Source organism: Leucoraja erinacea, chromosome 2 (genome assembly GCF_028641065.1).
Source record: "Leucoraja erinacea ecotype New England chromosome 2, Leri_hhj_1, whole genome shotgun sequence".
NCBI lineage: Eukaryota > Metazoa > Chordata > Chondrichthyes > Rajiformes > Rajidae > Leucoraja > Leucoraja erinaceus.
This window is the reverse complement of record NC_073378.1, coordinates 20,246,796-20,267,419: the sequence shown is the minus strand read 5'-3', so window position 1 is coordinate 20,267,419 and position 20,624 is coordinate 20,246,796. Positions and strand designations below refer to the sequence as shown.

General features: G+C 43.5%; 1 protein-coding gene across 1 annotated transcript in view; it reads right to left on the bottom strand.

Annotated features, from left to right (window-relative positions):
- The window catches only part of LOC129707458 (phosphatidylinositol 5-phosphate 4-kinase type-2 alpha), a 229,944-nt gene that overhangs the window by 42,527 nt on the left and 166,793 nt on the right, over positions 1-20,624 (bottom strand). Inside the window, exons 4-6 of the mRNA XM_055652502.1 lie at positions 16,887-17,039; positions 13,966-14,112; positions 9,348-9,386 (exon numbers count right to left, since the gene is read on the bottom strand). Of these exons, the coding sequence (XP_055508477.1) occupies positions 9,348-9,386; positions 13,966-14,112; positions 16,887-17,039 (339 nt within the window). The remainder of the gene's footprint in view (positions 1-9,347; positions 9,387-13,965; positions 14,113-16,886; positions 17,040-20,624) is intronic.

Genomic DNA, 20,624 nt, shown 5'->3' with positions numbered 1-20,624 from the left:
ACGAGATTGATCCCTGGGATTTTGGGACTGTCATATGAGGAAAGATTGAAAAGACTAGGCTTGTATTCACTGGAGTTTAGAAGGATGAGGGGCAAATAGAAACAAAGAAACATAGAACATAGGTGCAGGTGTATGCCATTCGGCCCTTCGAGCCTGCACCGCCATTCAATTTGATCATGGCTGATCATCCAACTCAGTATCCCTGCCTTCTCTCCATACCCCCTGATCCCTTTAGCGACAAGGGCCACATCTAACTCCCGCTTATCGTGAATTCAGAATCATCTTAGTAGTTGAGCACACAATCAAGAGACACTTCAGAAATTAATGAAAAGAATGTTTGAGTAACTAAAGTACATGATACCTATATATACTCTGCAAAGATCACATATCTATCTATCTATCTTCTATTATACTAAAATGCATGTGTGTGTGTGTGTGTGCGCATGCGTGCGTGTCTGTGACCTCTGCTTCGGTGACGTCGTCAAATTACGCCAAAACGATACAAAATAGCGCTACAATTTTTAGACCACCTTACTCACAATTGCCATGTGGTGGTTTGTATCAAGTTTCGTTCAGATTGATGTCATATTTCACAAGTTATTCACATTTTTTTAATTTACAAAACCCCAAGTTGAGAAAAGTTTTCTTCCCTCTGCACTGGCACTTACAGCTATGACGTCACAATGGGACTGTAGCCTTGCTCACTACAGTGTTGCTATCCCAGGACAATGAGTCCTGGCCACCCTAGCAAGTGCAATTGCATTTTTTGTAAAGTTTAAAAAGAGGGAGGGTGAATAAGGGGAAGTGAGCCAGCCCTGCACAGTTGAGGGCTATGGGTGAGTGGCGGAATATTGCGTTGGGGGAACGGGTTGCGTTGGGTGAAATGGATGAGTGGTGCAATTTTGCATTGGGGAATGGGTTGCGTTGGGGAACTAGGCCTCTCATGTGACAGGGACCCAACGGGTCCCACTTGGTCTTGTGTATAAATATATTAATTATTTTTTAAATTAAGTTAATGATTAATTTAACACATTTAATTAATTATTGCCCATATATATATAAGCACCATAATTAATTAAATGCGTAAAGTGCAAAACGCAATGGGTTGCTCAGATTCAGAAGTTGAAAAGAAATGTAATAACACAGGAAAAACCATTAAAATAAACACGGCCATTCATTTTGATAGATGTTGTTGCTGTTATGTAATATCTCCAACATAATTACTTATTGAGTCTTATTTTTCATTATTACACTTTCAATTCCCAATAGCAGTTGCAGCAATAAGTAGGATTATTAAATAATATTTCTTCAGCGAGCCTTATGTCAGTGGGAGATTATCAGAGAAAAATTTAAAGGGCAGGTTGCAAGTACATGAGAAAGGAAAGGACTGGTCAGTGATAGTCAGCACAGCTTTGTGGAGGGATTTCTGCTTCATCAATTTAATTTGGGTTTTTTTGACGAGGTAACAAAGGAAATTGATGAGGAATGGGTGGTAGACATTGTCTACATACAATACAATACCGTTTATTTGTCATTTGAACCTCACATGAAGTTCAAACAAAATTTGGTTTTGCGGACTTTAGTAAGGCATTTGACAAGGTCCCACAATGGTAGGCTAGTCCGGAAGGTTAAAGGCACCTGGGATCCAAGATCACCACGCCTCCTATCACCAAAATTGATTTGGTAGTGGGTGGTGGGTAGAAGCAAAGGGTAGTGATGGAACAATGTTTTCTGATTGTAATTCTGTGATCAGTGATGCATTAAAGCAATCTGTGCTGAGGCCTTTGCTTTTTATAATAAATCTTGACATCCTAGTTGGATGTCAGTGGTATGATCAGTAGGTTTGTGGTTGACTTGAAAATGGTTGAAAGTTTCAAGTTCCATGCTATCAACGATCTGTGGAGAACCAAGCAGATTGAAGAAATAGCCAAGATGGAACACAACGACTCTACCTCCTGAGGAAAATCGGCATGTTTCCAATAACTCTTACAAGCTTATACTAATGCATCAGAGAAAGCATACTGCTGGGTTACATCACAACGTAGTTTGGGAACAGCTCTGCCCAAGACCACAAAAAATTGCAGAGATTTGTGGATGTAGCTAGTCCATCACTCCGACTTCCCACCACTGCATCCATCTGGACTTCATACTGCCTCTGAAAAGCTGCCAACATAATCAAAGACCTTTACACTTCACACTTCTCACCCTGCTTCTTGTAAAGACTCTATCCCCTACTCCCAATTCCTCCATCTGCGCCGCACCTGCACCCATGATGAGGTTTTCCATACCAGGTCATCGGAGATGTCGTAATTCTTTAGGAAATGGGGGTTCCCCTCTTCCATTATAGATGAGGCTCTCACTAGGGTCTCCTCGATATCCCGCAGTCCCACTCTTGCTCACCCTCCCCCCATTCATGTCAAGGACAGAGTCCCCCTTGTCCTCACCTTCCACCCCATCAGCCGCCACATACAGCATATAATCCTCCAACATTTTCGCCACCTCCAACGGGATCCTACAACTGGCCACATCTTCCCAACTCCCCCCCCTTTCTGCTTTCCGCAGAGACCGTTCCCTCCGCAACTCCCTGGTCAACTCGTCCCTTCCCACCCAGGCCACCCCCTCCCCAGGTGCTTTCCCTTGCAACTGCAGAAGATGCAACACCTGTCACTTTACCTACCCCCTCAACTCCTTTGAAGGACCCCGACAGTCTTTCCTGGTGAGGAAGAGGTTCACTTACACCTCCACCAACCTCATCTACTGTATCCACTGTTCCAGGTGTCAACTGCTGTACATCGGCAAGACCAAGTGCAGGCTCGGCCATTGTTTTTCGCTGAACACCTCCGCTCAGTCCGCCTTAACCTACCTAACCTCCCGGTTGCTCAGCACTGTAACTCCCCCTTACATTCCCAGTCTGGCCTTCCTGTCCTGGGCCTCCTCCATTGTCGGAGTGAGACCCAGCACAAATTGGAGGAACAATACCTCATATTTCGCTTGGGTAGCTTACATTGACATATGAACATTGACTTCTCTAACTTCAAATAGCCCCTGCTTTCCCTCTCTCTCCATCCCCTCCCCCTTCCCAGTTCTCCCACTAGTCTTACTGTCTCTGACTACATTTTATCTCTGTCCAGCCCACTCCCCTGACCTCAGTCTGAAGAAGGGTCTCTATTCAGTCCATGTCATCCATTCCTTCTCTCCAGAGATGCTGCTGTCCCGCTGAGTTAATCCAGCATTTTATGTCTACCTTAATCAAAGACCTATCCCTCCCTGGTCATTCCTTCGTTCCCACATTCCATTGGGCAGCGATAGAGAAGGTTAAAAATGCACACCACCAAACTCAGGGATAGCTTCCTCTTCTCTGTTACCGAGCTTCGGAATGGTCCTTTCATAATCTAGGGTTGACTCTGTTTCTCCAACCAACCTTACTGCAGACATAGGACTTTGTTTATGGAACAATTAAATTACAATGCTGAGAACTACATTCTGAACTCCGTATATCTCCCTTTGCTTTAAAATGGAGATATACAGAGGTCCGGGCCGCTGAGGAGGATTTTCACCGTCGGGGTTCGGTGTCGGCGTTCCATCAGCCCGGCGTGAGGGCCTGAGCATCGGGCCTCGCCTGCGGGTGATGGCGACCAAGGTGCATCTGGGGTGGCTAGGAAGGCCCCGACCACTTTCTGGGTGAAAAAAAAAATTCATCTGGGAAGATCGGTGGGTTGTCTCTAGGACAATATCATGGCTGGACAATGGTGCCTTCATCACCTTGGTGCCACAACCTTGTGGGACCAGACACTTTTCGTTGTTTGTTCTCCTGCAAGGGCGGTGGACTTTCTGTGTTTTAATGGCTTTTTTTTTATCCGCAAGGTCGCGAGTTCTATTTTCTGTATTTTTAATGTGGTTTTTTTTTGCAGAATGTTTTATTATTTATTATTTTATTATTTTTATGACACTGACTGTAAAGGGAAATTCATTTCGTTGTCTCTAATTGAGACAATGACAATAAATTTGAATACAAATACAATATTTTGATTGTACTCGAGTTGTAGGAGGGTGTCTGAACTGTGTGGGCAGAACTTTTGTAATGATTGCCCCACCATCTAAAAAGCCGCTGGTGTCTCCCTGTCCCTGGAATAGCAGGGGCCGATCAAACAGCACCAATACTCCCCTCCCCCTCCAACTCCAGAGGAATCCTCTCCCCGATGGGCCGCTACGGCGACAAGTGGCAGTTTGCCCACAGCCCGAGCTGTTTGATTGTACACGTATAGCATTATCGTATTTCCATATAGTATTATCTGATTTCATTGGATAGCGGGACTGTCATATGAGGAAAGATTGAAAAGACTAGGCTTGTATTCACTGGAGTTTAGAAGGATGAGGGTGATCTAATAGAAACATATAAAATTATAAAAGGACTGGACAAGCTAGATGCAGGAAAAATGTTCCCAATGTTGGGCGAGTCCAGAACCAGGGGCCACAGTCTTAGAATAATGGGGAGGTCATTTAAGACTGAGGTGAGAAAAAAACGTTTTCATCCAGAGAGTTGTGAATTTATGGAATTCCCTGCCACAGAGGGCAGTGGAGGCCAAGTCACTAGATGGATTTAAGAGAGAGTTAGATAGAGCTCTAAGGGGCTAGTGGAGTCAAGGGATATGGGGAGAAGGCAGGCACGGGTTATTGATAGGGGACGATCAGCCATGATCACAATGAATGGCGGTGCTGGCTCGAAAGACTGAATAGCCTCCTTCTGCACCTGTTTTCTATGTTTCTATGTTTCATAGAGCATTGGCAGATGGACCTTAATCATGGCAAGTGCAAGTTATGCATTTTGATAATTCATTTAGGGTTAGGACATCGACGGGATATGGAGAGCACAATCGGATGTTGATGAACTGAAAGATTTTTTTTATTCACGGAACATGGGCTTCATAGGCTGAACTCAGACATTTCATTGAAATCTCATTCCTCTAACTGTAGAGAATATTGGCCTCGTTAACCCAATCTCTTCTCATATAACACTTATGTCATCCCACCAATCAATCTGCTGCATCTTCACCCTACTCTCCCATCATCCTTGCTTAGATAAGGAACACACACTGCACACATTTAAGGTGTGGTCTTACCAAGTCTCTGTATGATATACTTCTGCACTCAAAATCTCTTGCAATGAGGGTCAAAATATAATTTACCTTCTTAACTATTTGCTGGACCTGCTGTTTACTTTCAGTGCACAAGAATGCCCAGGTCCCTCTGTACCTTTACATTTCCCAAGCTATCAACATTTAAATAGTGCTCTGAATTTGTTTCTCCCGCAGAAGTGGATAACTGGACATTTATACATGAGGAGGTTTCAATTATTCATATCCTGCTTCATGACTGCCAACCAATATTCAGTCCATGTCAGTGTTTGACTCCCAATCCCACTTTGATGAAGTTCCACATTAAAGTTCCACTTTAAATTTGCACACTAACCTCTATGTGGGACTTCATCAAAGCCTTCTGCAAATCCAAGTAGATTGCACTCACTCCACCTTATTTATTCTACCCTTATGTATTCTACCAGTTATATCCTCAAAAAAACAAGTAGATTTGTCAAATATGATTTCCCTTTCATAAATGCATATTGATTTTGTCTAATCACACTGATAATTCCCATCACATCCATTATTTTAGGCTACGATTCCCCCTACGACTGATTTTAGGCCAACGGGTCTACATGGCCCTGTGTTCTCTCCCAACCCTTTTTTAAATAATGGAACTTACATTCCCCATATCCTGTAGGAATCGTTTCAGACCAACGTAACTTTGGATGATGACAACCAATGCATCTATCATTTCATAGATACATAGAAAATAGATGCAGGAGTAGGCCAATCAGCTCTTCAAGCCAGCACCACCATTCAATATGATCATGGCTGATCATCTACAATCAGTATCCTGTTCCTGACTTCTCCCCATATCACTTGATTCCGCTAGCACTAGGAGCTCCATCAAACACTCTTTTGAATGCAACCAGTGAATCAGCCTCCACTGCCTTCTGAGGCAGAAAATTCCACAAATTCACAACTCTCTGGGTGAAAACGTTTGTCCTCATCTTAGTTCTAAATGACCTACTCCTTATTCGTTAAACTGTGTCCCCGGGTTCTGGACTCCCCCAACATCAGGAACATGTTTACTGCATGTAGCGTGTCCAATCCATTAATATTTCATATGTTTCTATAAGATCCCCTCTCATCCTTCTAAATTCCAGTGAATATAAGCCCAGTCGTTCCATTCTTTCATCATATGACAGTCCCGCCATCCCGGGAATTAACCTCGTGAACTTACCCTGCACTCCCACAAAAGCAAGAACGTCCATCCTCAAATTAGGAGACCAAAGCTGCACACAATACTCCAGGTGTGGTCTCACCAGAACCCTGTACAACTGCAGAAGAACCTATTTGCTCCCATACTCACATCCTCTCATTATGAAGGCGAACATGCCATTAGCTTTCTTCAATGCCCGCTGTACCTGCATGCTCACTTTCAGTGACTGATGAACAAGGAAACCCAGGTCTCGTTGCACTTCCCCTTTTCCTAATCTGACACCATTCAGATAATAATTTGCTTTCTTGTACTTGCCACCAAAGTGGATAACCTCACATGTATCCACATTATACTGCATCTGCCATGCATCTGTCCACTCACCCAACCTGTCCAAGTCACCCTACATCCTCATAGCATCTTCCTCACAGTTCACACTGCCACCCAGCTTTGTGTCATCTGCAAATTTGCTAATGTTACTTTTAATTCCTTCATCTAAATTATTGATATATATTGTAAATAGCTGCGATCCCAGCACCAAGTCTTGCGGCATCCCACTAGTCACTGTCTGCCATTCTGAAAGGGACCCGTTAATTCCTTGGCTATCTCTTTTATAGAGAGGGATTTAAATCATCAGGGCATGGGGGCATATCTGCTTTCAGTTCCCATTAATTCCTCCAGCATTATTTTCTTTGCTAATGCTAGTTTCTTATGATTCCTCCTTAGCATTTCTGGGGTTATTTGAGTTCTTCTCCACAAAGACTGCACCAACGTTCGATGATTCATTGCTTTGTAATTTCTTCATTTCCCCAGAGAAAAAAATTACATTACCTTTGACCTTTCATCAGATCAAAATAAGTTAAACCAAAACAAATTAAAAAATGCATAGAGGGAAGGAATGGTAAAAATGAAAGGGGAGGTCTGTGATACCTCTCCCTTCCTAGCTACATAAACACTTAAGCAAATGAAAAAATTACATGTACCTTTTAAAAATAAAATTAATTCACAGTTTTAAGGATAAGGGGGAAATCTTTTAGGATTGTGATGAGAAAAACATTTTTCACAGAGAGTGGTGAATCTCTGAAATTCTCTGCCACAGAAGGTAGTTGAGGCCAGTTCATTGGCAATATTTAAGAGGGAGTTAGATGTGGCCCTTGTGGCTAAAGGGATCAGGGGGTATGAAGAGAAGGCAGGTACAGGATACTGAGTTGTATGATTAGCCATGATCATATTGAATGGCGGTGCAGGCTCGAAGAGCCGAATGGCCTACTCCTGCACCTATTATATATGTTTCTATGTACCCAGTAGGATTCCCTATACATGGGGCGGATCAAATACAGATTGGTTAAGTGTTTTTTGTGGAATAGATCTGTTAAGCTCCCGGGAGAAACAGGAAACTGCAGATGATGGTTCACAAAAAACGACAAAGCCCTGGACTTATTCATCCGTCAAATTCCGAAGTGTGACCTCGAAATCTCCTGTCAACAGTATCTAATTTACTCTGGTCTCATCTACTTAATTACCATAGTCTCCAATGAAACAAGTAAATTATAAGAAACAGCTCTCATATTTCTCATATGCTTCTTGGTTGGCATGGGGGGGGGGGCACTTTACATGCTGTATAAAGGGCCTGTCCCACATGCAATTTTTATCGGTGACTTGCCTGCACCCATCATAGTCGCAGCAGGTTGGTGAAAATTTTCAAAATGTTGAAAATCCAGCAGCGGCCAGAAAAAGGTACGACTCTTTGGGCGACCACTCAAGATTCAAGATTCAAGATAGTTTATTGTCATGTGTCCCAGATAGGACAATAAAATTCTTGCTTTGCTTCAGCACAACAGAATATAGTAGGCATAAATACAGAGCAGATCAGTGTGTCCATATACCATTCAATATATATATATATATATATATATATATATATATATACACACAGAAATAAATAAGCAGATAAAGTGCATTGGGCTATTAATGTCCAGAGTTTTGTTTGAGTTGAGTTTAATAGCCTGATGGCTGTGGGGAATTTGTTTGGTCGTGAGTAGTCGCCCAAAGAGTCGTACCTTTTTTGGTCACCGCTGGATTTTTACGATTTTGAACATTTTCGGCAACTTTGATGGGTGCCAGCAAGTCGCCGAAAAAAATCGCAGAAGTGGGACAGGCCCTTAACTCTATCACCCAGCACATTGCACCCTTCTGGGCTCCACTCTAAATCAACCATCTGAGATAATAATTCTACAATCCCTACAGACTCCTCTAGACTTCAGCTTATTTTTCACTACATGTATTCTTGCTTGCAGTGTGATCTACCCTGCCTATCATCCTAACATCTACCTTCCTTTTGATCTTTTATCCCTGTTTCTCTGCATCTTACTTTTATTTTAACAGTTAACATATCCCAATTCTGATGAAAGGTGAAAAATGTAATTTTGAATCAAGGCAAATGGGATTGATGCCAAAAAGCAGCCAATGTTTTTTCATTATTTTTATTAAATTAATTGATTGATGGAAAGATGCAGCATGAAAACAGGTCTTTCGTCCCACTGGATTTATGCCGACCATTGATCACCCATTCACACCAGTTCTATGTTATCTCATTGGTGACACACTCTTGCCCCACCTGGAGAGGATAAGTAACCTATAAAGCAGCATGTCTTTGGGACGTGGGAGGAAACCGGGCGACCCTGAGGAAACCCACGCTGTCGCAGGGAGAATGTACAAACTCCACACAGACAGTTCCCCATGTCTGTGGCAGTGTGTGGCAGCAACTCCACCAGTATAGCAGAAACGAGGGGCTAAATGCAGTATCCCACTACTGCTTCCACACCCCCCCCCCTCCCCCCTCACTTTCTGAAGTTCCGGGATACTACCTCATCAAAAGAGTATTTGCAGCATTACATTTCGGATTCCTTTTTTGTCAGATTTTAGTCCTGCTCATTAAATAACCTGTACATTATTAAGCAATTTGGTAATATTTTTGGTACACGGATTAATTTGAAAGTGCCATCACCTGCGACCAATACAGGCATAAACATAAAGGGAAATATTACCTTTTCTTTGTCACTCGCTTCTCTGGCCACAGTGGAACCCTGAAACAAGAAATAGAAATTGGGTCTCAACAAATGTCCATAATAAAAAAAACAATCATTCATCCACTCCAAGGAAAAAATATTTACGTCTCTCCAAATGTAATAACATCATTTATGTGCAATTTAGTGGAACGTTGCGTGCAGAAAAACAGTGACTCTTGGACAATTCAGAAAGATCGGATTGTAATTTCTGGATCGGACAAGCCAAATACATTTGCAAGTTGTACATCTAAAAAGAGAAATTGAATCGGTAGGTGAATATGAATTTCTTCACGGATGTTTCATCCAGAGTAGACAGAGATAATTCAGTGGATGGAATGTATTGGACTCGCAAAAATCATTTGACAAGGTGCTGCTCTGAAAGTTATCAGAGCTCGTGGAGTTGGATCTGCCCCAACAGCTGGTCTGCCCCAACAGCTGCTGACAACCTTCTACCGCTGCACCACAGAGAGCATATTAACGTATGGCATCTCTGTGTGGTATCTCAGCTGCACGGAGGCGGAGAGGAGAGCTCTTCTCGCAGCGCGTCGTCCACATTGGGTCCCACAAACAAGCTAGCAGCCTTGGAGGGCATCTACAAACAAAAACGGTGCCTCATGAAGGGGACCGTCAGCATCCATAAAGACTCCTAAACACACCCCTTGTAAGTTACAGCACTGTTCGAACTACTTCCCCTCCGGCAATCACGTTACCAAGACAGCCTTTTCCCTTGACGCCCAGAACCTTCCAGACTCAGAAACAGCTTTATATCCCAGAGCTATAGCGGCTCTGAACCACGGACCCGAGATGGCCCTGCTTATATGTGCCAGCCCCAGGCTTGCGACCAGACAGCCCCTTTTCCTGGACTGTCTCCCAAGCATCAAATGAATAAGATCCCACGTCAGGTGCACATTCTTATTATTCTCAAGTTTGGAATTCAACTTGTGACTTTTAACTTTTAGATGGCATCGGAGGTTGGAAGTTCCCTGCATACTAAAATAAGTGGAGGGGCAGGTAATGTTCTGCAGAAGGACTTGGACAGGTTGGGAGAGTGGACAAACAAGTGGCAAATGGAACCCAGTGTAGTTGAAGTAATTAAGGCATAGACTATTTTCAAAATAGAGACATTCGATTAGTTTAGTTTAGAGATACAGCGTGGAAACAGGACCTTCGGCCCACGCCGAACAGCGATCCCTGTAAACTAACAATATTATATATTAGGGAGACTCAGATCACTTGAACCAATGGAAACAATCTAAAATATTACAAACCGAACTTTTTGATAAAGGAGAAAACTGACTAGGGAGAACGTTCCCGACAGCATGATTGAGTCCATGGGACCCCACGCTGATAATCGGGGACATTCTATTTCTATCACTTTGGCAATTGTCTTTCACAATAAGCAAATTCTGGGTGCACAGATTTTGGTTTTCTCTGTCACAGATTTGACCATAACCCTCCGGAGATTCAGGCATCTTGCTCATATAACCATATAACAATGCCTATCAAATTCCGTGCCGAACAACTTTTTAAGTCCCACCTGCCTGATACCAATGAACCTCCATTCCCTTCACCACTATCCACTTTATTTTTAGCTCCATTCCACACCACTTCCACTGGAAGCTATTCCACCGCTCCACTCTCTGAGTAAAGAAGTTCCCCCTCATATTACCCCTAAACCTCTGTCCCTTAATTCTGAAGTCATGTTCTCTTGTTTGAATCTTCCCTATTCTCAAAGGGAAAAGCTTGTCCACATCAACTCTGTCTATCCCTCTCATCATTTTAAAGACCTCTATCAAGTCCCCCCTTAACCTTCTGCGCTCCAGAGAATAAAGACCTAACTTATTACTTATAACTTAACATGTTTGATTGATGCATTTTTTAAATAACGCCAGATTCGTGACACTTTTTTTGGATTCATATTTCTAGAATAACACCATCAAATTTGCACCTGTCAGCATAGTCATATATAGGTTTAATTTACGCATTTTTTGAATTACGTGCTGTCTTTTAAGAACGTAAAACACGAGTTGCCTGTACGAGAACCAACAATAGCTCGTAACATTCCAGCCTGTAGGAGTGAACTTCAGAAAAGTATTAAGTTCTGCACTCTTGGAGTGCACAGTGCATGAGATTTCAGCCCACATCTCTCATCTACTAGTAGCATGGATAGATGCGTTAACAACTGTTACCCAGGTTACTAGCCAGGGGGCGCCGTTCAGTTGGGTATGGCTGCCCTGCCTGCAGCTGTCTGTCTTTACACTTCTTTTTTTTTAATTTTTAGTATGTTAAAATAGTGTTTTGTTTTGGAGGTCTAGTCTTTTTATGTGGGGGGTGGGGGATGGGAAAACTGCTTTTCCTGGTCCCTACCTGGTCGGAGAGGTGGTTTTTCCTCCAAGCAGCATCTTCAACCCGTCCTCGCAGCCTACCATCAGGTCTGGAACGGCTTTTCCTGAGGGGACCAGCCAGAACCACGGCTTCGCCGGTGGCGGCACAGCGCTGGAGCGTTATCACGGAGCGGGCGATGCCTTGCCCGGGTCACCGTGTTGGAGCTCCGGTATGCTGGGTCCGCCGATTGAACATCGTGGAGCTGCGGGTCCGTGGAGCGGTCAGCCGTGCGCGGGCAGCGGCGCTGACTTTGACATCGCGGAGCATGGGATCTCTCGCCGAAATCGCCAGTGGTGGAGCTCCGTCCAGCGCGGCATGTTGGCTTCGGAAGCTGCGGTCTCCGTTAAGGAAGAGGCAGTTCCAGGTGTTCCAAGCTGCGGGGGGGGGGGGGGGGGGGGTCTCCCGACGCCGGAGCACCATCACCCGGCGAGAAGGGCCTGGAACATCGGGCCCCGTAGCGGCGACTGCGGAGGCCTCAATAGGCCCGACTATGGGTGGACAAGGGGATGGGGACTGGACTTTGTGCCTTCCCCCACAGTGGGAACCATTGTGGGGGGATGTTTTTATGTTTAATTCCTTTATAATGTTATGTTGTATTCTCATTAATGTGCTGCAATGGCAACTTGAATTTCACTACACCAATTGGTGTATGTGACAATAAATGAACCTTGGAACCTTTGAAGCACATTTTCCCTTTGAGAATAGGGAAGATTCAAACAAGAGGACATGTATTCAGAATTAAGGGACAGAAGTTTAGGGGTAATATGAGGGGGAACTTCTTTACTCAGAGAGTGGTAGCGGTGTGGAATGAGCTCCCAGTGGAAGTGGTGGAGGCAGGTTCATTGGTATCATTTAAAAATAAATTGGATAGGCGTATGGATGAGAAGGGAATGGAGGGTTAGTAGGGTTATGGTACGAGTGCAGGCAGGTGGGACTAATGGGAAAAAAATTGTTCGGCATGGACTTGTAGGGCCGAGATGGCTTGTTTCCGTGCTGTAATTGTTATATGGTTATATGGTTATATGGAAGCCCAAAACAGGCAGCATTTAACATTTTTTGGCTTACCGATACAGTAGTTATCCTAGCCCAGAATGCATCACCTCATTCTTTTTAGGATTATATTCCATCTGCCATTACCCTCCAACCCTACCAACACCACCAGTATTCAAGTCATCTGGGAATTTACTAACCATACCTCTTGCATTCACATTATTTATAGAACAAGCAGCCAGGGTTCCAGGACTGATCCCTGTGTTATACCACTGGAATAAGGCTTCTAACTGCAAAAAACTTTAGATCATCACCCTTTGCTTCCCAAACAATTTTGGATTCAATATGCCAAATTACCGTGGATCCCATAAGCTCCATTCATTTGGACAAGTCTCACCGTTAAGACCTGGTCAAAGAACTTGCAGTGTCGATGTAGTGGGATTTCCGTTGCTAGGGCTAGGCACAATCTCAAGATGACAAATCGCTATTTTCTGCCATAACTATTCCGCGATTGAGGAAGAATCCCAGCCCGAAATGTTACCTGTCCATGTTCTATGGGGATGCTGCCTGACCAGCTGAGTTACAGCTGCATTTTGTGTCTTTCCTAAGCAAGCTAGCATCCGCAGTTCCTTGTTTCTACATTGGCACGGTATTGTATAATTTAAAATACAGTCAGGCCATTTTGATAAATTAAAGATCTGGGATAGATGTATGTAATTGCAGGTCAGGTCTCCCCCCCATGTAACAGAGTTGGGACTCCAGTCTCCATGTCTATGCTAATTGAATACTGATCAGCTGAAATTCATCTTAAACCTGCTGATCTAAGATGGATAACTAGCAATATTCTCGTTCCTTCGATAGTAGTGGGAGACTTTCTCCTGCATGATTTGAAGCAGGTTTAAATGCACACAGTGAAAAAGAAGGGATTGAATGAATTATTGGTTTTTGAAACGTGCAATCAATCTTGCTTCGAGTAATTGTGGTTTACTGGCTAGGAGATAAATTAGAGTTTCCCTACCAATGTCTTTAATTAGTCAAAATGCTTGCAGAAAGAAAACAGCTGGTAGCGTTAACTGGCAAACATGCAAAACATCATTTAAACAAAACAAAAATCAGAGAGACCATAAAGATTAAGATTAAAAAAAAATAGAAATAAGTTGTCAATAGTTTCAAAACTTGCGTGACAAAAAATGAGACATCATTATATCTCAGTTCTCATTACCTTCAAATCATATTTCCGATAAACATGGAGTCGATGACCAAAAACATTCCTTGTAACAATCATGTAGGTCTCAACCCCATCCACTGTCAGTCGATACATTCCCAGGAACTGTGGAATTAGGGTATTTCCATGGCATTCCACAATATACTGCATGGAATAAAAGGAAAGGAACATAATGAAGGAAGCAAATGTTTAATATTGCAACAGGCAACACAATTTAGACATGCATGAATATTAATCAAATGGTGTCAAGTTGGGAAAAGGGGAAGTACAATGGGATTTGGGGGTCGTTGTACATCAGTCAATGAAAGTAAGCATGCAGGTACAGCAGGCAGTGAAGAAAGTGAATGGTACGTTGGCCTTCATAACAAGAGGAGTTGAGTATCGGAGCAAAGAGGTCCTTCTGCAGTTGTGCAGGGCCCTAGTGAGAACACACCTGGAGTATTGTGTGCAGTTTTTGTCACCAAATTTGAGGAAGGACATTTTTGCTATTGAGGGAGTGCAGCGTAGGTTCACAAGGTTAATTCCCAGGATGGCGGGACTGTCATATGCTGAGAGAATGGAGCGGCTGGGCTTGTATACTCTGGAATTTAGATGAGAGGGTATCTTACTGAAACATATATGATTGTTAAGGGGGGTTTGGACACGCTAGAGGCAGGAAACATGTTCCCGATGTTGGGGGAGTCCAGAACCAGGGGCCACAGTTTAAGAATAAGGGGTAAGCCATTTAGAACGGAGATGAAGAAACACTTTTTCACACAGAGAGTTGTGAGTGTGTGAAATTCTCTGCATTAGAGGGCGGTGGAGGCTGATTCTCTGGAAACTGTCAAGAGAGAGCTAGATAGGGCTCTTGACGATAGCGGAGTCAGGGGGTATGGGGAGAAGGCAGGAACGGGATACTGATTGTGAATGATCAGCCATGATGACATTGAATGGCGGTGCTGACTCGAATGGCCGAATGGCCCACTCCTGCACCTATTGTCTATTAAAAAATAGATGAAAATTTCAGTAAGCAGATTTGGCTTACCAACAGAATGGGAATTAACCATCACAATCTGATCACAATCACTTATATCTAATCATAAGATGACTGACAGAAAATTTACAAATATATAAAATATTTTGGAAAAAATAAAAATCAAGGCCAAACTCAGGAGTCCAGGAGATGCCATATTATTCTTTCACCTTGGGAACTGCACTTGAATCCTATCCTGCCTGAGTAATAAATATTTCCCTTCATTGTGAGGGTCCTCAATGAATGCAAATAAATTATGTGCAATATTTATTTTTAATGGGGAGGTGAAAACTACGTTATACTACTAATAATTTCAGCAAAGAATAGCAGTTGTATGAAGTGGAAAAATGCAGACATGTGGGTACTCCTTAAGTGAGTGCACAGCAACAGACCATTACAGAGTTGCATTCTGCAGTGGTTTCACATCTGGCTAGAGGGCTTATGTGATTATAATGACAATGTCTTTTATTATGCTGCGGCGATATCCATCTATTACACCAGTGTAAAATTCACAAAATGACTATATTACTCATCAAGACTGTTATTGAAGGAGTGCAGCAGAGGTTCCCTTTCTGCTTTTTAAAGAAAGCATGCAGTGTTAAGTAAAATCAAAACGAAATCTCTCCACAAAACCGGACTGAATATGTCTGAATAACATGTAAGTGATTCTGTTGCTGATCATTTTCTTGCACTGAAATCTGTGATCCATTAAAATAGATAGGTGGATGCAAGTGAAGGGGGCTTTGATTTGGCTGATGGGTGTGCAAAGGTCAGAGAGGGAAGATTACAAAAGGCAGTGAGATACAGAGAGAAGAGTCGTAAAATGTGAAGCCAGAGGATGTGATATAGGTGGAAGGCAAAAGGGTTGATGTTGGTTAGTTAGTTACCTAAAATTGGAGAATTCTATGCTCATGCAGTTGGGTTGTAAATTATGCCAGCAGGATATGAGATGCTGTCCCTTTAGTTTGCATTGCTTAGCCAAAAATAAGGACAAGGACATTTCTGGAAAAAAATCTTGATAGCCAACGAAATGTTATCGGGTGAAAATCTTTACATACTTATGAAGTTTTCCACTGTGGTATACTAATGCTATTTTATCACGTTGCATTCACAATGTCAATAAATGGATTGTGCTATCTTTTACACAATTGAAGATGAGAGTCTGTATCTCATCATGGAGCTATCATAGTTTATTTTCTTTTGAAATACTGTATAAACTACAACTACTCCCAGAACACTAGAGAAGAGGTTTGCAACTTGGGTCTTAAACAATTTACTGATGGACATTGGTAGACAATTTATTTTCCAATTTTTCCAGCATCTGCAGTTCTTTCTTAAACAACTGATGGACAATGAATCGGTTGCTTTTTGTACGCAGTTAAAAATTGAAGTTAGAAAAATTAAATAGTTCAAAATAAATTGATGAAATTATTCTGCTTTTGAAAATGCTTAAAGGTCTACAAATATTCATTTAAATTAGGAACATACATTTGTAAATGAGGTTTTGAAACTAAAATGCTGGCACACAACATCAAGTGAAAATATTTGCATATTTTGGAGTAAATAATGTTCTCAAATAAAAAAATTAGAGTCATCTTATTTTGAGATTTTGCAAATTGTAAAATAACTGAGGCCAGTATCATCAGTTCATCTCAGTTAGTGATATTTTCTGAGATTCATTTTTGCAGTTATTAGTGAGTAAAGAAACAATAACCTCATTCCACAATTTATCAAACTTGGTACACCTTGAACTGAAAGTTCTGATCAGACTTACTCTGGGTGACGAATTGCAATATTTATGAAATTCTTAACGATTATTCCTAACAAAGAGACAAAGAGTGAAACATAATATGGAATTTATTTTTTTACTTCAATGGACTTTGCCCGATTTGGTTCCAGCTGTTACCTGATGGTATTTTTTCAATATGTTGTGCATCTCGGCCACATCTTCACTGGATATCGTTTTGACTACATATCTTCTGTCATATGTGGTGTGAAACCGAGCTCCACTTCGACCTTGGGAGTCATTTGAAAAGGGAGCACTTCGTGTCACTGAATTCTAAAAGAAATAAAAACAGCATGCTGATCACATTGTTTCACAGTGGCTGTCGTCACATTGTGCTTCAGATTCAGATTCAACTTTAATTGTCATTGTCAGTGTACAGTACAGAGACAACGAAATGCATTTAGCATCTCCCTGGAAGAGCGACATAGCATATGATTTGAATAAATATTTACATTAGCATATATACAGACATAGTGTTTTTCCTGTGGGAGGAGTGTCCGGGGGGGGGGGGGGGGGGGGGTGATTGGCAGTCACCGAGGTACGTTGTTGAGTAGAGTGACAGCCGCCGGGAAGAAGCTGTTCCTGGACCTGCTGGTCCGGCAACGGAGAGAACTGTAGCGCCTCCCGGATGGTAGGAGGGTAAACAGTCCATGGTTGGGGTGAGAGCAGTCCTTGGCGATGCTGAGCGCCCTCCGCAGACAACGCTTGCTTTAGACAGACTCAATGGAGGGGAGCGAGGAACCGGTGATGCGTTGGGCAATTTTCACCACCCTCTGCAATGCCTTCTGGTCAGAGACAGAGCAGTTGCCATACCATACTGTGATACAGCTGGTAAGGATGCTCTCGATGGTGCAGCGGTAGAAGTTCACCAGGATCTGAGGAGACAGATGGACCTTCTTCAGTCTCCTCAGGAAGAAGAGACGCTGGTGAGCCTTCTTGATCAGAGTTGAGGTATTGTGGGTCCAAGAGAGGTCATCGTAGATGTTAACACCCAGGAACCTGAAGCTAGAAACACGTTCCACCTCCGTCCCGTTAATGTGGATGGGGGTGTGCGTGCCGCCCCTGGACTTCCTGAAGTCTACAATGAGCTCCTTGGTCTTCTTGGAGTTAAGGGCCAGGTTGTTGTCAGCGCACCATGCTGATAAGTGCTGGACCTCCTCCCTGTAGGCCAACTCAACGTTGTTGCTGATGAGGCCAATCACCATTGTATCATCTGCATACTTGATGATGGTGTTAGTACCATGTACATGTGTGCAGTCATAGGTGAAGAGGGAGTAGAGAGGGAGTAGAGAGGGAGTAGAGAGGGAAGGCTTATGAACTCCTTTGAGAGATCCAGCTCTGTCAACATTGGCAAAGGATTAGGAACAAGCTGTTCATTTTATGGATTAGGAACTATTAAAGGGACAAACAATTAAAAACAGAAACAGAGGAAAAGAATAAGTAGTATTACCAAATGTCATCCTGGCATGGATGAAGCTCCTCTTGCCAAGTTAGGAGCCTGGGGTTCAATTGTAATCTCAGGATTTCAGTATGTAATGAAGGCCAGAAGTGAGATCAGGGATTATTGTATTATTAGAAATTCTGTCCATCTGACAAAATATTAAATCCATCTGGCTACTCTGGAAGATCAAATAAACGTTAAAGATGTAATTTTGGTATTATCCAGAATCTTGTCCATAATTTCTCCATCAATCAACATGACTGTAAACAGATATGATCATTACGATTTGTGACATGTTTGCAAACTGGTTGAAGTGTAGGATTTGAAACGTTGTCACTTTCACCAATGAAAGTTCCAAGCAATCTATCTATCTTCTATACTTAACTAAAATTCTGATCTTGTGCTCTTCCAGTTTGTGCGGTCTTTCTATTTGCGCAAAAACGGTACGCGATAGCGCTACAAGTTTTCGCCAGCTTACTCACCATTCTCCTGTGCTGCGAGTGCACCAAGTTTCGTTCTAAATCGGTGGTCTATTGTAAAGATTAGCGAGGTTTAAAAATATTAAAAACCACGCTTGCGCGGATTGATCTCTTCTCCTGCCAGTCAGTGCCGCGCAGATTGGTGTCTTCTCCTGTCACTCTGTGGGACGGTCCGCCCCTTCCTGCACCATCGTGTCTTTACTGGGGCTGAGGTTGACCGGCGGAAGTCTCCAACCGGAGGGACCGGAAGCGGCCCGGCCCGGGAGATGTCACCAAAAAGAATGCGGAGAATTTGATCCCAGCGAAGGAGAGTGTCCAGCTCTCGCCGTGAATCCCAAACGCACTGCCATCACAATTGAATTGAATGAATTGAATCGAATTTTTTAATTTATATTTTATTTATTTATTTTTTTAATTTTTGTCATTCAGACCTTTCGGTCTGAACGAAATTTCATTGCCTTGCTGTCCTACATATAATAAAAATGACAAAAACACACAATAAACACAAATTTAACATCCACCACAGTGAGTTCACCAGGCACCTCCTCACTGTGATGGAAGGCAAAAGTCTTAAAGTCCTTGTCTCTTCCCTCCTTGTTCTCCCTCTGCGCCGAGGCGATCGATCCAGGCTTCTGATGTTGTGACCGCGCCTGATGGTAAGTCAGTCCCGCGGCTGAATCCAAGCGCCGCGAACGGGCCAGTTCAAACTCCGCGGCCCGGGGTGGTCGAAGCCGCCGAAGCTTCGCAATGGCCCGCAACTCCAGCCTCCTCCGCTCTGGTCCCTCTCGCTGGCTCCTGCCCCCTCCCCCGCGATACCCCCCTCTCCCCCATGGTTCTTCCCCGTCTTTTATCCGAGCCTTTCCCCTCTTCCCCCCCCCCCCCCCCCCCACCCACATGCCGCGGTAGCTGCTGGTGCTTCCGGGCCGATCCGAGGATCCGCGCCGATGGCTGATGCTCCTCCGGGCCTCGTAAGAAGGGAGAGGAGCAGCAACCTCGAGATCCTGGTGAGGGAGAGGGGAGAGTTGGAGAAGAGAGGGGATAGAGGGAGAGGATGGGAGTAGGAAGGGGAGAGGTTATGGAGGGAGGGAGAGAGTGACTGAGGGTAGAGGAAAGGAGAGGAAGAGGGATGTGAGGGAGAGATTGGGGAGGGGAGGAGGAGAGGGAGGAGAGGAGGAGAGGAGGAGAGGAGGAGAGGGGAAAGAAGAGGGAGGGGAGAGAGTCTAGGGATGAGGGGAAATGAGCTGCGCTTGTGCAGTTGGGGGCTATGGGTGAGTGGTGGAATATTGCTTTGGGGGACCAATCCTCCTGTGTGACAGGGACCCAACGGGTCCCACTTAGTCTTGTACATTGATAATTACAATAACAACAAAGCATCCCCTAGAATATTTACAAACCCTGCCTCAATCAATATACCCTCAAACAAGAGGACATGACTTCAGAATTAAGGGACAGAGGTTTAGGGGTAACACGAGGGGGAACTTCTTTACTCAGAGAGTGGTAGCGGTGTGGAATGAGCTTCCAGTGGAAGTGGTGGAAGCAGGTTCGTTGGTATCATTTAAAAATAAAGTGGATAGGCAAATGGATGAGAAGGGAATGGAGGGTTATGGTATGAGTGCAGGCAGGTGGGACTAAGGGGAAATAATTGTTCGGCACGGACATGTAGGGCCGAGATGGCCTGTTTCCGTGCTGTAATTGTTATATGGTTATATTTGTTCCAACATTGTGGAGAGGAACTACCATTCCTAGTATTAAAATCCGAGTACAGGTGCACAACCTTTTATCCGAAGTTCCAAATAACGAAAACCTCCGAATAGCGACATTTTTTCAGTCCTTGAAGAAAGGTCCTTGAAAACGTTCACCGAGGGCGGCCCGCAGAGGTGACAGCGGAACCTCCGGTCGGTCCTCGAAGAAAGGGGAACTAAATCCCCATTCATAAAA